Source organism: Dioscorea cayenensis, chromosome 5 (assembly GCF_009730915.1).
Source record: "Dioscorea cayenensis subsp. rotundata cultivar TDr96_F1 chromosome 5, TDr96_F1_v2_PseudoChromosome.rev07_lg8_w22 25.fasta, whole genome shotgun sequence".
Taxonomy (NCBI): Eukaryota; Viridiplantae; Streptophyta; class Magnoliopsida; order Dioscoreales; family Dioscoreaceae; genus Dioscorea; species Dioscorea cayenensis.
Window position 1 is genome coordinate 23,909,876 of NC_052475.1, and position 22,160 is coordinate 23,932,035.

General features: G+C 32.7%; 3 protein-coding genes across 4 annotated transcripts; all 3 read left to right on the forward strand.

Moving 5' to 3' along the window:
* The first annotated feature begins 4,617 nt into the window (after nt 1-4,617).
* Nucleotides 4,618-5,498, forward strand: LOC120262127. The gene has a single exon (XM_039270189.1). The coding sequence runs from the start codon at nt 4,654-4,656 to the stop codon at nt 5,212-5,214; it is 561 nt and encodes a 186-aa protein (XP_039126123.1). The 5' UTR covers nt 4,618-4,653; the 3' UTR covers nt 5,215-5,498.
* A 6,679-nt stretch (nt 5,499-12,177) lies between these two features.
* LOC120261908 (ribonuclease 3-like protein 3) lies at nt 12,178-14,565 on the forward strand. The gene is made up of 3 exons (XM_039269928.1): nt 12,178-12,525; nt 13,896-14,042; nt 14,139-14,565. The coding sequence occupies exons 1-3, from the start codon at nt 12,190-12,192 to the stop codon at nt 14,436-14,438; spliced, it is 783 nt and encodes a 260-aa protein (XP_039125862.1). The 5' UTR covers nt 12,178-12,189; the 3' UTR covers nt 14,439-14,565.
* A 1,138-nt stretch (nt 14,566-15,703) lies between these two features.
* Nucleotides 15,704-21,798, forward strand: LOC120260325 (coiled-coil domain-containing protein 130). Of its 2 annotated transcripts, none has more exons than XM_039267758.1 (7): nt 15,704-15,804; nt 19,430-19,492; nt 19,613-19,692; nt 20,490-20,598; nt 20,819-20,978; nt 21,057-21,220; nt 21,302-21,798. In XM_039267758.1, exons 1-7 carry the CDS (start codon nt 15,802-15,804, stop codon nt 21,668-21,670), a joined length of 948 nt encoding a protein of 315 aa, XP_039123692.1. In that variant the 5' UTR covers nt 15,704-15,801; the 3' UTR covers nt 21,671-21,798. The 2 variants fall into 2 exon arrangements, with proteins under 2 accessions (XP_039123692.1, XP_039123691.1); XM_039267757.1 differs by lacking the exon at nt 15,704-15,804 and adding an exon at nt 18,883-19,008.
* The last annotated feature ends 362 nt before the right edge of the window (nt 21,799-22,160 follow it).

Genomic DNA, 22,160 nt, shown 5'->3' on the forward strand with positions numbered 1-22,160 from the left:
CCACTTCCCATCATATTCTTTCTTTATATTACATTTCTACATGCAACTCAATTCTCTGATTTACTAAACAATTATTAAAATTTAGTGTTCAATAGGGAAGACTACAAAGTTAAATATATATGTATATACATTAGGGGTGTTTATCTCCAGACGTCCCTAGATTTACACAATGGTAGTGATCAAGTCATTGTGAAAAAAAATTTTGATTTCAAGAAGAGGAGGAACCACATTAGTCGTAATTCTTACATGATGATCTAACAATCACTCTAATAAAGATTTTCTAGATATCAAATTTAAAGACATTCATAGATGGTGAAATATATATATTTATATATATATATATATGTTATAGTTGTATTTGTAAAATTAATATTAATCTTCTTCTACTTACAAGGATGGAATAGTACATGAACATGATTTAATTAATGGCGATGGAGGAATATATGTATGAAGGGATGGCTGAATGAAGGAGAGGGCATGTGAAGGATCCTCTAATCAAAGGGTGCAAATTGGTGGGTGGGGAACAAACCCCATTTAATAGACTTGGGTTTAAGGGCCAACCAATTATGATGTATAAGATATATATGTTATACTCTTTCAAGCTAAGGCCATGAGTCAGACAGGGTACCCTTTAATTTAGGTCACTTTGTTTAGTTGTTTGAGTTGGAGGGCACCTGGTTTCCTGGGACCTGCTTCTCTTCTTCTTTAAAGACATAAATATATCTATTGTTTAATGCACCACCTTCCCTTCATTATGATTTTGGGGCATATCTTTCTATTTATATACTTTTGCAGGTGATGAGTCCCTAGGGAAGGATGCCTTATTATGACTGCCCCTTCATCTATAAATATATTATTATATTATTTATCATATATATATATATATATAGATATGTATTTATTCATGTTAACTTGTTACTTTTATTATGTTAATTTTTTTTTTTATAGATAATTGTTTGGTCAAAGCAATCATAAATCTTTCAGATTTTTTAGCCATATTTGATTGAAGTTAAACAGTAAATCTAGCTTTATGAATTTTATATTATTTAGAGGTTATCCAAAATAAGTGAAAGAAAGTGATAGTATGTTTATTGTGCGGTAATAATATATATTTGTAAATTCATATTATGATAGTTTTGAGAGGATTTTATGTTTATTTAAATCAAATCCAATGATCCAAGTTAGTTGATATTACACTATATGGCTATAACTTATATTTATAGTTGGTAAATTGATTGGTTTTTTAACAATAAATTTGATGTAAGTAAGATTTTTTTTTTTTTGAAAAATTATTAAATTGTATAAAATGGTTTAATTTAATTTTGGAAGATATGTAATTTATAAGATTAGAACTAAGCATATGTAAATATAAATGAAACGTTGCGATCTTAATTGGAAGAACTAATAATGTTAATAAATATTAATGTAAAAGTATAAAATTACATATATTTAGTGTTTTTATTTTCCATGACGGATTTTAAGTACAACTTTTAATTATTAATTATTTTTTTATTAAATCTTTTGACGACCAAAACAGGCTATATCAAAGCCCATGAGGTTAGACTTGACCATGTTGCATAGCAACTTTGGCAACCTCAGTTTGGTTACTTTGATTTAATTTGATCTGGCCTCAAAATTTTGTGTTATTAGTTTAGCTTTTTTTTCTTATTTATTTATTTATTTATTTATTTTACTTTGGGGTGGGTGCAAAGATATATATATATATATATAATTTTTTTGCCAACAAATAATAATTATAAAATTATATTTAAACAATGCATGCAGCTGTGTTTTGGATAAGGGAAAATTGGAGGAAAAAGACTGAATGAAAATGATGGAATAATTTAAAAACAAAAATGATGGAAAGTTATGATGGCAATGGATAAATATTTTCATAAAATAGTCAAAAAATTTGTTGTAGTTTGAAAAAGTAACTTTTGAATTGGGAGAAAAAATGAAATGTTACTTTCTTACATAGTTGGTAATCCACATGTTGTTAATGAACTATTTTATATTAATATATATAATAAATATTTTATATTATATATTTTCTATTATATATGCATTTTTTATCATTTTAAAATTTTGATATATATATATATATATTTTTTTTTTTTTGAAAAAATGGATAAACCACTGTCATTAATTAAATAAAAAGTGACCAAGATATTGCGCCAACAAAAGACAAACAAAACACCACGAGAAGTGGCATAACAAACCGTGCCGGATGAGAATCAGCAAAGAATCATCAAATATATATAGGTATATATATTGCGCCAACGACCATTTGGTCTATCATGGCGTGGTCCACTCTGCGTGGGGTGTTCGCCTCGAGTGTCAGCGTAGCTCCACGAGTTCGATTCCCATCTCGCAAATGCGAGAGGCACGGTTCGGATGGCAGTAGCCACTCACACGCTGTCGTCCCGGATTCCGTGACTGTCGCCTTTCTCAGTTATATATATTGCTAATTTCCATTTTTTTTTCTAATATTAAGTGTATATTTAAATTATATTAAGTACTAATTGAATATAAACAAAAAATTATATAGGTAACCTTTAATGCAGAAATTTGAGCAAATATGTGATCCTTTGTCATGTTACCATGACAAGTATTTGTTTGCATTTATTTTGTTTTTATATAAATTTAACCAAAAATGATTTAATAAAATTCACTAAAATAATTGTTTTAAAACTATATTGATTTTTAATTAATTGCAATAATTTATTAACATTAACAAATAAAATATAAAATTATTTACGTACTAAACTAAATCTCAAAAGAAGTGGTAGACACTTCAACCCATAATGACAATAATAATTATTTGCTTGAACCAATGAGTTGTCTTCTATGTCTAATTAAGAATGACTTTCATTCTCATTTTAATGCAAGTTTTTAAAGCAATGATCATATTTCTTATAAAAAGAAAGGAGGAACACAGAGAGCTCAACATGATTCATCAAAAAACACAACTAAAATGTTTTGAAATAAACTAACAAACACTATTAATTTTAACACAAATAATGAAGTAAATCCTACTGATTAACAAAAGAGAGATTCAAGAAATACAAAATAAAATTTATCAACAGTGAATACTGTACAGCAAAAGAAAGCTTTGTTCATGCATGCATCAATCTAATCCACGGCATCACAGTTTCATTGTTCAATCTCTTCTCTAGAAAGTCACAACTATTCAGTAGCAAGCATCTCACATGAAGACAAAGAGAATCACTCTTTCTAGTTTCCCAAAGCTCACATAAGCCAAGAACACCTATCTTTTACTTTGTGCTTTGTGGTTGATATTCAAACTGGAAATTAACCAGCAAGCTGGCTCACAAAAACACATGATCTTCTTGACAAGCTTAGAAAGAGATTCTCTGATTTCAACCTTAGCTTCTTCAAAGCCATTTTACTTTCTGTGTTTTTCAGGGTGTGTATATTGGATAAGATTTGTGGGCATAAAGTTGATGCCAAGATCAACATGGATTCCTTTGTCTCCCCCACATGATCACTTTGTTGTTTGGTGAAATATCATCTTCATTTGAGAAACTTCTTATCTTTCCTCTCTCTCTATCTCTGTGACTTGTTATATAGCCAGCTAGCTACTTTAGTTAATTTTATCTTGTTCTTTTCCTTTTCTTTTTCTTTTTCTTTTTTTCTATTATTAATTGCATCATCAGTGCAATCCTTTAAGGTCACAAGTAAATAGAGTAAATGTGACAGTTTAGGAATCTTGGACCAGAAAAGAGAGCTTTTTCTGGGATTTCACGTCATTTCATTGCCACTTCATTGAAAAACATTTACTCTTTTGGATAAGCTCAAACTGTGAGGATATATGGAACTTCTCTTTCTTTGGTTCTTTGGTGATTATCAAATCAAATGATGTAAAATGGCTCACAAAGATTAAAATGAATCTTCATTTTCATCTTCCTCACTTTCATTTCTCTCTTTAATTACACTACTCTATCTTCAACCATGCATGCTTTGCATGCTGTGGATCATAATTCCTCAAACTAGGCAATAAACACGTACACATTCACAGCCTGTTTGTTACTAATTAATCCACTTAACTTTGTGATTGATTAATCTTCATTAATTTAATATCTGTATATATATGAACTAATTGATTGATTAACAGTAAATATATATATATACATCATTGTCTACCCACTTGAAGAATTCCACAATGCACAGAAGATACAAGAGAAGATAAAAAAGCAGTGCAGGTAGTGTCAAAGCACAAGAAACAATGAACATGGACCAAATCCAAATGAAAACTTGGCTCATGATCACTGTCTAGCTCCCAAAGCCTGGCAGCATCTTTGGATTGGCATAAAAAGTACAGAAAGCTCCAACTAAAAGGGCCCACACTCCACTAACACTCACAACTTGCACTTCAGGCTAACTGAAAAAAAGTTTATTCTCACTCCTCAGGATCCACACAAAGCCATGAAAAAGCCATGGAATATGCTCACCGACCTTATCTTTTCTGCCACCCATGCACGTATCTCTTGATAATTAAACAAATATCTTCAAAACACTCTTAACCTAATCCTTCTTTCTCTTCTTCTATATATATATACACAACCAAATGCTAATAAACACCACTACTCACTATTCACTACTCTCACTAGCTAGACATCTTTAATTGTTGCAATGGAGAAGCCTCAGAGATCTCAGCTTTTGAGGACACTTCTCCTTCTCCTTCTTCTCACCATCACTCCTTCAATACCTGATTCATTTAGGCCATCCTATCTATACTTCCTTTTCAACATCTTCGTTGTTGCATTAGGTATTGAAGCTGGCCTTCTCAGTGCTATCTCTGGTCCATTACATGACCAGCAGAAGCCTAGCAATGAAGTTAGTTTAATTAATATTTCAACTAAAAATCAAGTTGTGCAACAAGAGGTTATAAAACAGGTGGAAAAGCCTGCAGTACTAACGGCTGAGAAGGTACTTACAGTTGCTAGAATTCATAGAGTTAAGAAGAGCACATCAACACCGAGCCTGTTTTTCATCGGCGGCGGTGATGTCGAAGCTCATCAGTTTGTCGACTACTACGAGGAGACAGAGGAAGAAGATGAAGCTGATCATGACAGTGCACAGGAGCTGTTTGCCAAGGCTGAGATGTTCATTGGAAACTTTTACAAGCAGTTGAAGATGCAGAGAGAGGAGTCATGGAAGAAGATACATGGTTTATATCACAAGCCTTTCTAATTAACTTTCATATATATATATATACATATTATTAATTGTGGGATATTATGCTTATTTGGAACAACATTAAATAACATTGAGTCCATTGATTGTAATTTGATCAGGAAGAGTTATGAGGAGGCAAACTGTTTTTGTTTGCTAGGTCTCCAATAATTCTTTTCTTTAGTTCAAATGTTGCAGCATTAATGTATATATAGTTTAGTTTCATGTTATATATATATATATATATATTATGAACAAATAAAAGGTATTTGGTGATCAGGGTGAAGCCTATATATAGTGTTAATCTGTTTTTTCAGTTACATGCATGTATATATCCAGCAGGGTCTAGCTTGTACTCTTCTGTTCTTGTGCTATTGTATCTACTAATCTGCTTTAAAAGTTACGTTTTTATATTATTTAACACTTGTTATGTATTTCCTCCTATGATAGTGTATTATTAATGATTTTGAATGGCTTCTCCACAATTTAAAAAAAAGGGGGAAAAAACCTTTATTATAAACATATGAATAACAAACTTATAAACTATTTTTCAATAATAAAATGGTCATTGAAATGTTTTTTTTAATAAATATTGTGATATTTTCCAATTCTAGACATACACACAGAACAAAATATAAATTTAAAGCTCATTTTATGTAGAAATCTACCGTATAGATTTGAACTAATCTCCATGCACAATGGACGATTAATTAAAACAAGCACCATAGTCCTAAAAGATCTTTTTGACAGTAAACTATCCCAGTCAAACTCGTTAAATGATGATCACGCTATTTTTAATTTTTATTTATTTATTTAATATCTTTCTATATAAATTTAAGAGCATTTTCAGCGGATTTGAGTTTCAGTTTACAATTTATACAGGTCGAAAACATATGTATTATAGAGTTCAACTTCTCTCGCTTATATTATCCTTTTGTCCATATTTATCAATAAAAAAAATTTAAAGACAAATATTTTTAATAGTAGATAAATTAATAGTTTGATGTACATATCATCTTATTAACCCATTAAACTTTTATCCATTTAAATATTTTTTATAATAATTATATTATATTATGCAATAATAATCATTTCATGTATACTTTCAATCCTTCATAATATACATTTCATAATAAATATATTTATTTAACATAAATTATTTAATAAAAACAATTTATTGATATATCTAAAAAATTGGTTATTTAACAAATAATAATTAATTATTTATATATTTTATTACAACAATAATTATTATTTGAAAAAAGTGGCTGGCCCCACTCAAATGAGCATTGCTAAATATCTTTTTAATATTGATCGAAAAAAAATTATTATTTAAGATAAACAAAATTTGACTTAAAAAATATTAATATAAATTAAATATTTTAAAATTTTAATAAATTATATTTTTATTTTAAAAATTAAATTTTATAAAAATATGTAAAAGCCTATCCCAAATTGTTTAGCTAGAGGACTAAATATCCCAACCAAACATATATAGTGATAAGTTTTTTCCCCGTAAAATAAAAAATACACTAAATATTAGTCTCAATATTTTTAAATAAATTATTAACACTTATAGATAATATTATGAAATTTAATAAATTATATATATATATACATGTACATAATGAAATTTTTATAAACAGACATTTCATATTTTATATATATGAACACAATAAAAAAAAAGAGTATGGTTAAACCACAATTCTAATGGCTAGCGGTAAAACATTTAACTCCCTCCCAATACCTAGTTAAGTTAGTACAGTGAAAAAAATTATAACATTGTGAAACACATTAAAATTTAATAACTTTGTGTGTTCCTAACAAGTCTTCTTGTAATAATTTAGCCAAAACAAAAAGAGGACTATCAAGAACATCTGGAAATTAAACATCTCTTATATGTATATTGCCCATCCTACCAAGAAGTGTACATAATAGTAGGACTCACGAAAAACATGGCAAATGCTGCATTCCCAGCTGCTACTCAGCAATTGTACGTTGAGACTGAACAATGTAAATATAATAACCTACGGATGCTGTTAGTGCAAAAACACTTTAATTGATATGATTTGACACAAAATAAAAGTGATGTGGCAATTGTGACATAGCATAAATAATGACATGGGAAGTATGATGAGTGGCAAGAAATCTTGGCTTTGAAGGCAAAATATCTTAGAAAATCTTGAATGAGATATTTTTGGTATGTGTTACAACTTGAGAAGTAACCATCATTAAGGCTAAATGAAGACACTTGTATTTTTGACAAGTAGATCAAGCAATCAACAACTTGAAGGCAAGATCTTATCAAGATTATATTTAGGATATTTGATTGAAGACTAGATACGGATGGAGCTTATTTGAATAAATACCTATCAATGGTATGATTGAAGATGATTGAACTTATGATTTGAAAATCTTTAATAAGTATGATTGAAGACTATTAAAGTTATAATTGAAGACATGCCAAATTGGAGAGATACCTATTGATGGTATGATTGGCATGATTGATTGAAGATCTATTCTTGGGAAGATTTAAACACCAAACTTGGGAGAATTGAAGATTAAGCTTGAAAAGTCTTTGAAGGTCAAACTTGGATGAATGAAGATCTAGTTCGAAAAGTTTCATGAAGACAAACAAAGACGTGCACCCATTGCGAGGGGACTACATAGTGAGGAAATTGAGTAAGTAGGCTAGTTGCCGGTGGTCGGGATCGGGAGATCATGGTTGCATCAACTCGGACTAAGCATGATCTGGAGGTTGATGGGCCAGAACTCAGAACTTAGTTAAGTCAACAGTTAGGACCATGTTGCAAGTTATGTTACAATAAGTGTTGCAACAGCTAATTTTAGAAGGTTCTAAAATTAGTAGCTGCGAAGATTCTAAAAGAGATATGTGCTATATTTGGGATATTGAGACGTTTATATAAGCTACATTGCTCTGAGATTATGGTGTGCAACTAGAGCTAGAGAGAGTGTGTGTACTAGACAATCTAGAGAGGGTAGTTATCTTTATTTGTGAGGGTGAGTGACAAAATGTTTGTACTCATGTATTTTCATCTCTTTTAGTGGATTGTTTATCTCCAGTCTTGGCCCCCAGACGTAGGCAGAGTGGACACCAAACTGGGTTACCAATTTCGTGTGTCTTCTTTTGTTTGGTTTGTGTGCAGTTTTGTTGAGTGTTTGAGTGTTCTCTAAACCCACTATCCACACCAGCGGAACTAACAAATGCCAATTAAGCTCCAATGCATGCAAGATTAATTAAGGCCATGCAATATTGCTTGTATTGATCGCTTCAAAATTGAGCCTTACCTTATATTCTTCATCTCAAATCCAAATTAAGGACCAGCTACCCTTGTAATTGTTTAAAGAACCAACCCCCCTGCCCCGACGGAAGAGAGGAGTTAGGCTTTATTTAAATTTTTAAATTTTTTTGAAAATTTGAAAATTTATGGAAATTCTTGACCGTCCGATTGACTAAAGAGATTAAATTTAAATATGGGCCATGGATTAGATTGTGATTGATCTACCATTTGATCCAAATCTAGAAGATGGAATAAGATATACGCCATTGATCCACATTTTGATATGAATTAAAGGCCATAATAAAATTTGAACCGTCAATCTAAATCTAGAAGCTGAACTAAAATCCTATTTGTTGATTGACTGTTCAATTTGGATCAAAGGTCTTAATAAAACATAAATGGCGCAGACTGAATAGGATTTGAATGGATATGATATGAGGACCGGATACGAGTAAAAAAAAAATATGGCCATGATAAACTCATATCCTATCCTATGTTTGATGCAAATAAGCTATTAAATAATGATGGTTCCGGAGGGGGTGTGATGTGTTAAGTTCACTCAAAAACTCACTCAAAGATTAAACACTCACACACAATCAAAGCAAGATAAAGGAGACAAGCAAATTGGTAACCTAGTTCGGCACAACCTTGCCTACATCTGGGGGGCAAGGCCCGGAGAAACAATCCACTAAAAGAGGTATAGGAACAAGGAGTACAACACTCACTCACTCTCTCAATACAAAGAATATCCTCTCAAGATTGCCCGACGGCCACACACTCAACTCTCACCGAAGAGTCTCTCACTTGTTGGCCCCATCCTAAATCTTTGAGCATGATGTCTTATATAGACACACCGACGTCTCAAAGTTACCTCTTTTAGAATTCTCCGCGGCTTCCTAACTTGGACACCTTCCAAAGTTAGATGTTGCAACACCCAGTTGCAACATGGCCCACCTTACTGAAACATGACTGAGTTCTAGCCAGATGCAACCGAATCTGCGACCTTCAACCTCTAGGTTCCTTCAGTCCGCCTCGTAGTAGTTGACTCGACCCGAGCTCCTCCTACTTGCAGCTGCTTCCTTCCTCATGTCACTTCAGAAGGTCTCCCTCTCCCGAGGGACGTGGCCACCAAGGCACACGTGACCATCTCACCAAAGATAGCCACCGAAGATCTCCCGATCTTTCTTTCCAAACTTGGCCCAAGTTTGGTCTTCCAAATGATCTTCGTTTGACTCATGGAAATATTGTTACTAAACTTGATCTTGTCTTCATCCAAGTTTAGCCTTTAATATCTTTAAGCATGATCTTTAATCATCCATGCTTGGATCTTCAAATCTCTAATCATATCTTATGCAATCTTCAATCAATCTCCTCATATGACTAGTCTCCATGAATAATTCCGCCCATAGGTAGTTCTTGAATCTTCCTTCAATATAGTAATGCTAAATATGGTCTTGATGATCTCCTTGGTATGTCTTTACCTTATTTAGTTTGTGTCTTCAAATAGCTTCACACCAAACTAAATCTTTGTGTCTTCAAATAGCTTCATACCAAGTTTAACTTGTGTCTTCTAATAGCTTCTTTATGATCTTGAACTCTTGCCAATAATAGAATATTCCTCTCTCTTCAAATAGATCTTTCTAAAAAGGAGCTCTATCATAGATATGAATAATCATCCCAGATCTTACCATAGATAATCACATCAAAAAATAAAACTTGCCTTTCTAGAAAAAATCCTATAGTCTAGATGCACTTTCCAAAAATAGTTTATCATCACATGATTGTATTGAGAGAAATATCTATAAAATCTTCAATATAGATCTTAATCAAATCTCCACCTTGATCTCCATTAAATGTCATGATAACATCTTTTGCCACATCATCATCCTAGTCATCTTTTCCTTTGATGAGTCACCACATGCCACGTCATCATCCTCTTGCCATGTCACCACTTGGCTTGTCATATAATGCCAATCCTACGTCATCAGACTTAACAAATAACATTCCTATATGTTGATTTACTGTTCAATTTTGATCAAAGGTCTTAATAAAACATGAAGGACGCAGACTGAATAGGATATGAACGGATATGATATGAGGACCGGATAAAAGTAGAACAAAAATATGCCCATGATAAATTCATATCATATCCTATGTTTGATGCAGACATCCCCCAAAAAAATCGATTACATCGATTGGAACAGGAGTAGGGGAGGGAGAAAGAAAGAGCGCGTCGGGAGGAAATGGAAGGAGTGAGGCTTTATTTAAATTTTTAAAATTTGAAAATTTCTGGCAATTCTTGACAGTCCGATTGACTAAAGAGATTAAATTAAAATATGGGCCATGGATTAGATCGTGATTGATCTACCATTTGATCCAAATCTAGAAGCTGGAATAAGATATGAGCCATTGATCCCCATGTCGATATGAATTAAAGGCCATAATAAAATTTGAACCGTCCAATCTGAATCAAGAAGCTGAATTAAAATCCTATCCATTGATTGAATGTTCAATTTGGATCAAAGGTCTTAATAAAACATGAAGGGCGCGGACTGGATAGGATATGATATGATATGAGGACCGGATAAAAGTACAAAAAGATATGGGTATGATAAACTCATATCGTGTCCTATGTTTGATGCCAATAAGATATTAAATAACATTTTGTTATTTTTTTTATTTGAAGTGAACTGATAAAATATGATATGAATGAGTATGTAAATAGACAAAATTATCTTTTTTTATTATATAGTTAAATATTCTTTTAAAATAGATTTTTTTGGGATTCTTTTTTTCTTAATGATTTACTAGATTTATTAGTTTTATTTAAATTATTAAAAAATAAATAACCTATAGATAATGTTTACAAATATATTGATTACAATATCACCAAAGTTGCAAAAAATTATAATTAATACCTATCTATTTGGAGAAAATCATTCACAAAATCATTAATATAACAAAATAAATAGATCACATCAAAATTAATTTGAAAAAAATCATCCGACTAGAAAAACTAAAAATAAGACATGATAAAAAAAGATATTTGTTCAAGCACTGACAAAGAAACCTTTCAATCACTCTGGAAAACCCTACTTAACATAGTAAAAGTAGTGTCATATCTAGTTGTTGACAATTTTTTTTTGTCTCAATTATCGGGTTAAATAAATAAAGAAGAATGGATACAATAAACCCTAAATGATAGAGAGAAACCAAATAATAGGAAAAAAAAAATTTAATTTTTTTATTATATCCAATCTTGACTCTTTCCATAGAATTAATTATCATGTAACCATTAGGATAAGGTGCCATAATATGATAACTATCATATTCTATTGGCACATCAAATAATAAGAAATAATAGTATGATATGATTATTTTTCATATTATATTGTCCATTCTACCATGTTTATGCGGTAATGCAACAATTATGTGCTTGGTAAAGGGCCAAACTGCATAAGAAAACTCCTGCTTCCCAGACAACTGCTCTCATTGCCTTTTTGTACTTTCGCACACCTTTTCACAAAATCTCAACCGTCAATTTCCCTCCTGCCACGTCATCTTACCGTCTTTCCATCTCTACCGTTCAATCCAAATTGAGATTCACGCCACTTTGTCCCTATCTCTTTAAAGACACCCTTTACTCCACCTCTCGCTTCCTTTCTCTCGCTGTCGCTGATCTCTGTTCGCCATGACTCTCGAGGAGATGGAGCTCGTGAAGGAGATTGAAGCGATAATGGCGTACAAGTTCAAGGACTCCAAGCTCGTCATTGAGGCCCTCACCCACTCTTCGTTTTACTATCCTTGCAAGTCCGCCGCCACATATGAGCGCCTTGAATTCATCGGCGATGCCGTGCTCAACTGCTTGGTTGCACGCGAGGTATTTGTTTCTTATCCTGACTTCGCTCCTGGGCTTCTCACCCGCCTGCGCGCTGCCAACGTTGATACCGAGAAGCTCGCTCGTGTCGCCGTCTCACATGAGCTTTATCGATTTATCCGCCATAAGGCTCCACAACTTGATAAACAGGTTTGTTTGTTTGTTTGTTTGTTTTTGGGTTTAGATCTGTGTTCTTGATTATAGTTAAGCTAAAGATTGGAACAGTATTGGTTTTTTTTAGTGAAAATATGTGATTTGATTTGGAATTGATCATGTATCTTCATCTGGAAAAGGAATCACATGGTTGTGGACCTAACAATTGGTCAAAATTTGGAAGCTCCATTTGAGGTCTTCTTCTTTGCATTGATTATGACTAGTACTTGGTCCATGGTGTCTGTGTTTATCTTTATGTATATCTATGGGTATGGATCATATTTATGTGTGAAATTTGCAAACTTTGACTTTAAGGAATGACGTGCCAGCAAAAACTTTCTTGAGGCTCAAGTTTATCTTGGGAAACAGCCGACTTTGAATACTTAGACTAGTTTGTGATGAATTTAGACATTGAGATACAGTAAAAAGGTGATCTTTTGTTATGTTTTTTTTGTGTCTTTGCAAGTTGTTATCTTGGATTTTGAGCACATTGAGATTGTTAAAGCTTTTAAATGTAAGAAAAAGAATAGAATTGACACACAATGAAGAAAATCAAGAAGTAACCGAGTCAATTTGCTGGTGTCTCTTTTGGATTACTTGAAAGAACTCTTTGACTTTGCTTTGCTTGCAGATAACCAAGTATTTAGATGCCATTGGGTTATTTATATATATATATATTGACTTAATTTCTCATGTGCAAGAATGAGATTAATCTTTTTTATAGAAGTGTGACATTACAATGTTTGCTAGAGCAAATTAACATTAGCTGTTTGATCAGATCATTTGAATGATTACTTTTTTGAGGAATGGGACAAACAATACAGCGCTGTTTTTTTTTGTTTGTATCTCTGGGGTACCATCATCTGTCTACTTTCAATCATTAATGCCTAAAGAGTTTACCCTTTTGTTGTCGAATCATGTTGGATTTATTTATCTTGTTTAAATCATTTACATGTCCTTTTAACACAAAAAGGTTTTTTTCCTTTTTGGCTTTTCTTCTATGAGTTCTATTGAATTCATCTTTATCTAGAACCACATGTATCCTATGTACATCCAAAAAAAAAATCTCTTTTCTTAAGAAGATGCTATTGGAGAGTTAACATTGCATTATCTTATATGTGGCATATATATATATGTATTCAATATTGTGTCATTTGTTCAGATTACTTGTCAATAACTTTCAATTTTACTAACCTTCAGCAGAATAAGAAGCGTTGATCTGTGAACCATAGAGTAATGTATATTTTCTTTGATAAGCAACCAAATTGTATTGATGTACTTTTAACCAGGGTTATTGCTAGCCACATTTCATTTTCTGCTTTGGCAGCGTGATTTAAAGCCTTTTCTTGTTTTACTTCACCATGTAGATTCAAGAGTTCAGGGAATCTTTGCTCGACTATCCAATTCATTCGAATGGACTTCTCGACCCACCAAAGGCTCTCGCCGATGTTGTGGAGTCTCTTCTTGGGGCTGTCTTTATTGACAGCAACAGCTCGTTGGAGACAGTTTGGGAGGTATATCTGGCTTATCGATCACTTACATGTACTTCCCACCACCACACAGACACAAAAACACATGTACAAGTTGAGCTGTTTGTGCATAATGTGCAGGTTTATCGAAGGTTAGCAGAGCCATTGATCAACCCAAAGACATTAGGGAAGCATCCTGTGAGCGAGTTGCATGAGCTATGCCAGAAGAATAGAATGGAAGTAAGGTTCTTGAGGGAAAAATGGGATGAAAGCACATGCATTGATGTTATGGTCGACGGCAACATGGTCGCCAGTGCGACGTATGGTAATAAGAAGGAGATCGCCTTGAACAGGGCTGCGAAGGCTGCCGTGGACTGTTTGAAGAACATGCTTGCTAATGAGAACCCTCTCTCACTCACTCAGACTGATCTTTTCTCATAGAAGTTTTAGATTTCAATTCATGGATGTCATCAGTATACCATTTCATTGTTGTACAGCTTCAGTTATTTGTGATGTTCAATTTATAGAATAATTATAAAGTGCAATTCAAATTTTATCGTTTGACTTATTTTTTTATTGTTTTTCAGTTGTTCAAATAAGAAACACAGTCTTTTTTTTTTTTTAAGGAATTTATCTCTAGAAGATCTATAAATCACTGTAGGCGCGGTGCTTCTCTATCTTTTACTATCCTGACTACTTTGGTCCCAGATCTATCTTATCAAATATATATATATATACACTAGTGTTATGCCTAAGCATAGCTCGGGAGTGATAAAAAAATATTTATCATTTATAAATTAATAAAAAATACTATAATAAAATCATATATAAAAGATGAATTTATCTTTTAATAAATCAAAATTAATTTAAGACTAAATTATAAATATTTTTATGTTATCGCAATAAAACCCTTTAATAATCTACAATTAATTAAAAATTATATTTTAACAATATTTTTATATCAAAGTTTTATCAAAATTTGAAATTATCAGTATTTTTTTAAATTATAATTTGTTTTTAAGTTTTAGTATAAATTTAAAAATAATTATAAAATTTTTAATATCTATCCATATATATTAAAGTAGGAAAGTCTCTACGTGTCAAGCTCTCATTAAAAGTTTTTTACCAATTCAAAATCATATAATATTATGACAATATTAAAATATTTATAATTATTTTTAATTGTCTACCAAAACTTTTGAAAGCAGATTATAACTTTAAAAATATTTATAATTCATAAAAACACTGATAATTTTAAAAATTGATTAAACTTTGATATTAAATTATAAATTTCAATTAATTATAAATTATTAGAGAGGTTTGTATTGCAACAACACAAAAAAAATATTTGTAATTTAGTTATACATTAATGAGAGTTTGAAACATAGCATAAAACTTTCCTACTCTAAAAAATATATATAGATATATATTATAAAATAGAAAAAATAAAAATTTCATTGTGCACTCTTTCAGGCATAATTTACTTTGTCCGCGTGGATAAAAGCAGTTAAAGAAAAAAATAAATAAATATACAAAAGGATAATTTTGTACAAAATATTTGATATTTAGAAACTTTCAGGTCCCTTAATTTAAAAATACCAGCAAGGCTAATCATGACTCGCCACGTCAGCAAGAAAACGCGGGAAAACAATTGTATAAATAGCTCTGTGAGACACCAGACCGCCCCATCTCTTCATAAAGCTTCTCACCTTCCTGATTTTTTCCCCCTAATTGTAATCCCTAAATTGTTGATTGTTGGCGAAGTCTCGTTGCGATCTCTTCGAGGAATAACCTCTGAGAAATAATGGTACGTCGCTATTCCTCTTGTGAATTCGTTTTGGATTTCTACGTTTTTCTGGTCTTGATCGATCGATTGATTCTTTTTAAATGATCGCTCGCGATTAGGTTTTCATATTTCATTCCCTTTCTTCCATTAGATATTCGGTTTATCATTGATTGATCCGAATTACTTCCTCTAATATCATTTGATATTTATTTTTTTTTAAATTTTTGATTTTGGTGTTATTTGATCAAATTTGGAATTTTTAGATAATGTGTAAAAGATGAAGAAAAGTTATTTTTTTTCCTAGAAAATTATTCCGCGAACTTTTTATATGAAAATTATTTTATCAAATTTATGTGATATTTCAAAACTTTAGTCTAATAAGAAATTTGCGAGGGTAAATTTATTTTAAAATATAGAAAATTATATTTCTATATAATTGCCCAGGCACATTGTGGTTGAGAGCCTGCGTGATTGATTGTTAATTATAAAAACTCATAAAACAATGGTTAGATAATTTTTTTAAAAAAATAAAATGGATAAATTATTATTTATTAAAAGAAGCAAAAAAAAAAGACAGACGCCAACGACCATTTTGAGCCTATCGCAGTCGGGTCCTCATAGAGCGTGCGATGTCGAGTGTGGCTCCCCGAGTCGATCTCCATCTCGAAAGTGAGAACATGATTCGGTGGTGGCGCTCCCCACGTATTCGTCTCGGGTTTCAAAGACTTTGTCGCATTTCTAAAAAAAGACGAAAACAAAAATAAACAAAAACACAAATAAAGATATAGCATAAGTAAGCTGATGACATTATATGATGCATTAGAAAGATGACGTGCAGTGACTATCAAAAAGAGATGACTAGGATGATGATGCGGAAGGATATTATCATGAAGATCAAGGTAGAGATTTAATGGAGATCGTGGAGATTTGATTAAGATCTAGATTTAATAGATATTTCTCTCAATACAATCATGTGTTGATAAACTATTTTTGGAAAGTGCATCAAGACTATAGGATCTTTTTAGAAAAGCAAGTTTTATTTTAGATATAATTATCTATCATTGGTAAGATCCGGGATGATAATTCATATCTTTGATAGAGCTCTTTTTTAGAAAGATTTATTTGAAGAGAGAGGAATATTTTATTATTGGCAAGAGTTGAAGATCATGAAGATTATTTGAAGCTATTTGAAGACACAAAGATTTAGTTTGGTGTGAATCTATTTGAAGACACAAACTAAATAAAGTAAAGAATCATCAAGACCATATTTAGCATTACTATATTGAAGGAAGATTCAAGAGCTATCTATAGGCGGAACTATTCATAGAGACTAGTCATATGAGGAGATTGATTAAAGATTGATTAAGATATGATTAGAGATTTGAAGATCCAAGCATGGATGATTAAAGATCATGGTTAAAGATATTGAAGGCTAAACTTGGATAAAGACAAGATCAAGTTTAGCAACAATATTTTAATGAGTCAAACGAAGATCATTTGGAAGATCATACTTGGGCCAAGTTTGGAAAGGAAGATCGGGAGATCTTCGGTGACTATCTTCTGAGGATGGTCACGCGTGCCTTAGTGGGCACGTCCCCCGGGAGAGGAGACCTTCACAGTGATGTGAGGAAGGAAGCAGTGCAAGGGAGGAGCTCGGGTCGAGTCAACTGCCTACGAGGCGGATCAAGGAACCGGAGGTCGAAAGTCGCAGATTTGGGGTGCATCCGCTAGAACTCGATCATGTTCGATGAAAGTGGGTCATGTTAGAATCGGGTGTTGCAACATATAACTTTGGAAGGTGTCCAAGTTAGGAAGCCGCGGAGAATTCTAAAAAGAGGTAACTTTGTAGACGCTCGGGTCATATGCATATAAGACATCCCGCTCGAAGATTTAGGGATGGAGCCAACAAGTGAGAGACTCTTCGGTGAGAGTTGAGTGTGCGGCGTCAGGCGATCTTGAGAGGATATACTTTGTATTGAGAGAGTGAGTGAGTGAGTGTTGTACTCCTTCTTCCTATACCTCTTTTGGTGGATTGTTTCTCCAGGCCTGACCCCTAGATGTAAGTAAGGTTGTGCCGAACTGGGTTACCAATTTGCTTGTCTCATTTATCTTGCTTTGATTGTGTGTGAGTGTTTAATCTTTGAGTGAGTTTTTGAGTGAACTTAACACATCACACCCCCACCGGAACCATCAATAACAATAACACATATGAGAGTTTTTTTAGTTTTAAAACACATAGACAAACACAACAAATAGACATATAAACTTTTTCATATTTTGTTTTTAGTTTTAATACTTTAAAAATTTTATCATCGTCATAATTATAATAATGGTTTATTACAGTAAATTAAAACATATTTTTATTTAATTTCAATTGATTTCGTATTATTATTATCTTAGTTATTTTTTATATTTTTCTTTATAATCAGCTCCCATGGCTCTTTTGTAAAACGCTTTTTTTTTTTTTTTATATTAATTTTTTTAACATGGCATATGGATACTTGTTAGAAAATAAAATAAAGTTTTAATTTATCCTTAAATTAAATTTGAGGTTTTATTTTAAAATTTAATTTTTTTAGATTTTTTTATATGGAAGTGGCAAGGGTTAAATATGTTATTGCGTGGTAGGGATTAATCATCTAATCCAAATCATTTTTAATTGAAAAAGGGTTTAAATTCAAGTTCGGACCATTGGTAATTTAATTTTAGATGTTTTAAATGTGATCTCAACTCATCTTTCTCTAGTTCTCGAATCAAAGAATATTTTGATTTTAATTTATTAAAATCTGACACATGTCTTCAATTATAATTTAAAAAAATATAATAATATCACATGAGACATTTGTCGAGAATATGATAAACTAAAATTAAGATATTCTCTGATTCCAGAAACCAGGGAGATCAACTCTCAACTAACTAACTAGTGCGTTTTCTAGCAAGCAAAATGTAGGATGAGCTCACCACATAACATTAGTGAGGTCATTAGTAATTTTATATGACAAGGGAAGTGCAAAGGGTGAAAGGATAATAATAGACACCACGTGAGCGAGCGAACACGGTAGAGCAATGGGATATATTGCTCTGCGAGACAGCAGACCGCCCCAGTCCTTTATAAGTTTCTTTCTTTCCTTTCTTGTTGTTTTCCCGATTGTAATCCCTAATTGGCAATCGATTGTCTTCGAAGTGTCATTGCGATCTCTTCGACGAATCCATTGAGAAATCATGGTATGTTGTTATCCCTTTTGTGAGTCGTTCTCAATTTTTACGTTTTTTCTTGGATTTGATTGATTGATTCTTCTGATTTTTCTGTGATCCCTTAAGGTTAGGGTTTCTTTATATATATATATTTGCGTTCGATATTTCGGTTGATTGATGGGAATTCCTTCCTCTAATCGCATTGAATTTCCTTTTTTTAAATACGAGTTAGTCCAAATTTGGTTTTTTTTTCTAAATCAATTGATTTGTTTGTTATTACTGTCAATCTTTAGTTTTGATGTCGTCTGATGAAATTCCGAATTTCAGATCATCTATGGAAGATGATGAGTTTTTTTTTTTCCATGGGAACACTCTACATGGAAACTCTGAGAAAAAAGTTGGCTTCTTTTCATGGATGGTATCTAAAATTGTCTGTTTATCTGTTTTGCAGTCTTCTCTTGCGGCTGCTAGGGCTGATAATTTCTATTATCCACCAGAATGGACCCCAAAACAGGTATCTTTTTCTTCTTTGTGCTTGATGCTTTTAATTTGACTTCATTTTCGTTAGAATTTTTAGTTTTAAACTCATGCTGAATTGCTGGGACTGAATGAGAAGTTTGATTTCTTTGTTCAGGGTTCTTTGAACAAGTTTCATGGACAACATGCATTGAGGGAGAGGGCACGAAAGCTAGACCAGGGAATTTTGATTATAAGGTAAAAGATTTTGATATGGGCTTTTAATAAGGATGATGTGAATTTATAGTTAATGCTTATTGTGGCAAATTTTCTCAAACACTTTTGCGTTTACTGGTTTAGAATTATTCAACTTTTGGGATAGATGGAACATTAATGTTGTTATGTGTGTTAACCAGTTCTTTTTAATCTATTTATTATTCTATGAACATGCTCAATAGGATTTGCACTTCAAATAAGATAGCATGCAAAAGTGGACTTCTTGGAAGAGCTGTTGCTAGTGATAATTACACTTTTTGTGCGTCTGTAAAAAAGCATGTAAAATTTCTTCTCAAACGGTCTTGTTTGAAAGGAAAAGAACTTTATGTAATGCATAATCTGGCTAGAAATTGATTGGATTACTGCTTTACAGTTATTCATTGGGTTTATTTTGAATTCACTGTAGCAATTTGTGATGGCATCACATCATGTTCTTTGTTCAATTGGTTTTTTTCTACGGGGTTAACCCTTCATCTGGGAAGATTTGCATTTTGGGAGTGTATAGATGGCTTCCATTAGTAGGTGAAACCCACTCTTGTTCTTATGTTAACTTTTTCTCATTTGAGGAGTTGAATTTAGCATTGGAGAGGACAGACCCCTAAATTTGGCACGAGTGACTTTTTGCTTATATTTGTGTTTACAAGTATGTGGCTCAGTGAAAGGAAGCATTAAGTTTTAGAGTTGTTGTTGTGGATGTCCGAGAGAAAAAAATAAAAAATAAAAATCTTGTTCTTTTACCCATTTCAGTTTTCTCAACCAAGAATTTTTTTTATTTTCAGATTTGAAATGCCTTTCAATATATGGTGTGGCGGATGCAACTCTATGATTGCCAAGGGTGTGAGGTTTAATGCAGAGAAAAAGCAAGTTGGGAACTATTATTCTACAAAGGTACCTTCCTGTACTTACTATTTACTGGTGCTCTCCACATTATGACTTTTTAATTTTTAACCTATTTGCAAAATCATAGTTCACAATGTTTGTATTTCTATAAAACTTTTATTTACTTGCATCTGTATGTGTTAGGAATTTACCCTCATTGTCTTATTCCGTATTAGCCCTGTCTTGATGTTATCTAGATGCTGAATGTGACCTCTTTAGTTTTGATCAGATATGGAGCTTTACAATGAAGTCGGCATGCTGCAAGCATGAAATTGTTATTCAGACAGATCCTAAAAACTGTGAGTATGTCATCATTAGCGGAGCTCAGAGGAAGACTGAAGAATTTGACATTGAAGATGCAGAAACATTTGCTCTGCCAGCAGATGAAGGTACTTGAATTATTCAATATAGAGAAAGCCTCAAATTTGTTAAGAGTGTATATCTTATAATAGAGGTTTATGTTGCAGAAAGGGGAAAGCTTTCAGATCCCTTCTACCGTCTTGAACACCAGGAAGAGGATCTGCGGAAGAAGAAAGAAGCTGAGCCCCTCTTGGTGCGTCTCCAGAAAGTTACTGATAGCAGGCATTCTGATGACTACAACCTAAACAGAGCTCTTCGTGCTCGTCTAAGAGTTTGTCTCTTAACCTTTATCCAACAATCCATTACTCTGTTTAACTCTACTGTCATAGTCTTAACTATGTCCTTCATACAGGGTCAAAAGAGAAAGGTTGCTGAAGAAGAGGTGGCGTCAAGAAAGTTAGGTCTAGGGATAAGGCTTCTTCCTCCATCAACCGAGGACGGTGCAACTGCTGCCAAAGTGAAGTTCGCCTCTAAGTTTGAGAAGAATATGAAGGACAAGAGAGCAGCAATCAAATCATCCTCCATTTTTGCCTCCTCAATGACCTCTCCAGCTGGGAACAAACTTTCTGAACTTGAATCAAAAAGGAGGAAAATAAAAGCATCTACAGCATCTGCCTTGCTGACAGGGAGGGTCAAGCCTTCATCATGGGTCCAACAAAGCCACACTTCACTGAGTGCTGCTCGTAGTGGGAGAAACTCTGTGGTGTTAACGCGCAAGTAGTTAGGCATTCACGTTGTTCTGGACACCATCTGCGAAAGTGTGTTTATTGTACTGTCTGTACTCTGTAGAAGATTCTGTTAATTTTGATACAATTAATACAAAGTAATAAGCTTTTTTTGGAAAATCAAGTTGGTGTTATTGAAATGTTTGCCACATTGAATGCAATGCAGAATGTTGCTCAAATAGTAATCTTCATGAGTATATATTATATATATGTGCATATGAACAGGAGCCCCCCACCCATGTATCAAGGCTAAAGTGCCAGCCAGCTTTGTTTTTTAGTTATTGCTAAAATTTAGTAGAAGGGAAGACCTCCCTTTGTTTCTTCAACGTCACGGAAGCATTCATTCATTCATTCATTTGGAACCCTGCTCCCCTCTCCGCATAATAAGGGCCACAAGAAATGGAGTCTTGTTAGTTTCTTCTTATCTTTGGCGTACCTTCTTCAATGCCCTGCCCCATGACTTCTTTTCCTCTTTCATGGCCATGA

What these genes read in the sequence shown, in the direction of transcription:
- LOC120262127 (XM_039270189.1), top strand. Translation starts at nt 4,654, where the DNA reads ATGGAGAAGCCTCAGAGATCTCAGCTTTTGAGGACACTTCTCCTTCTC.
- LOC120261908 (XM_039269928.1), top strand. Translation starts at nt 12,190, where the DNA reads ATGACTCTCGAGGAGATGGAGCTCGTGAAGGAGATTGAAGCGATAATG. An exon ending in CTCCACAACTTGATAAACAG is followed by an intron (nt 12,526 to 13,895) that starts GTTTGTTTGTTT and finishes TTCACCATGTAG; the next exon opens with ATTCAAGAGTTCAGGGAATC. An exon ending in CGTTGGAGACAGTTTGGGAG is followed by an intron (nt 14,043 to 14,138) that starts GTATATCTGGCT and finishes CATAATGTGCAG; the next exon opens with GTTTATCGAAGGTTAGCAGA.
- LOC120260325 (XM_039267758.1), top strand. An exon ending in TGCTCTGCCAGCAGATGAAG is followed by an intron (nt 20,979 to 21,056) that starts GTACTTGAATTA and finishes TTTATGTTGCAG; the next exon opens with AAAGGGGAAAGCTTTCAGAT. An exon ending in CTCTTCGTGCTCGTCTAAGA is followed by an intron (nt 21,221 to 21,301) that starts GTTTGTCTCTTA and finishes TCCTTCATACAG; the next exon opens with GGTCAAAAGAGAAAGGTTGC.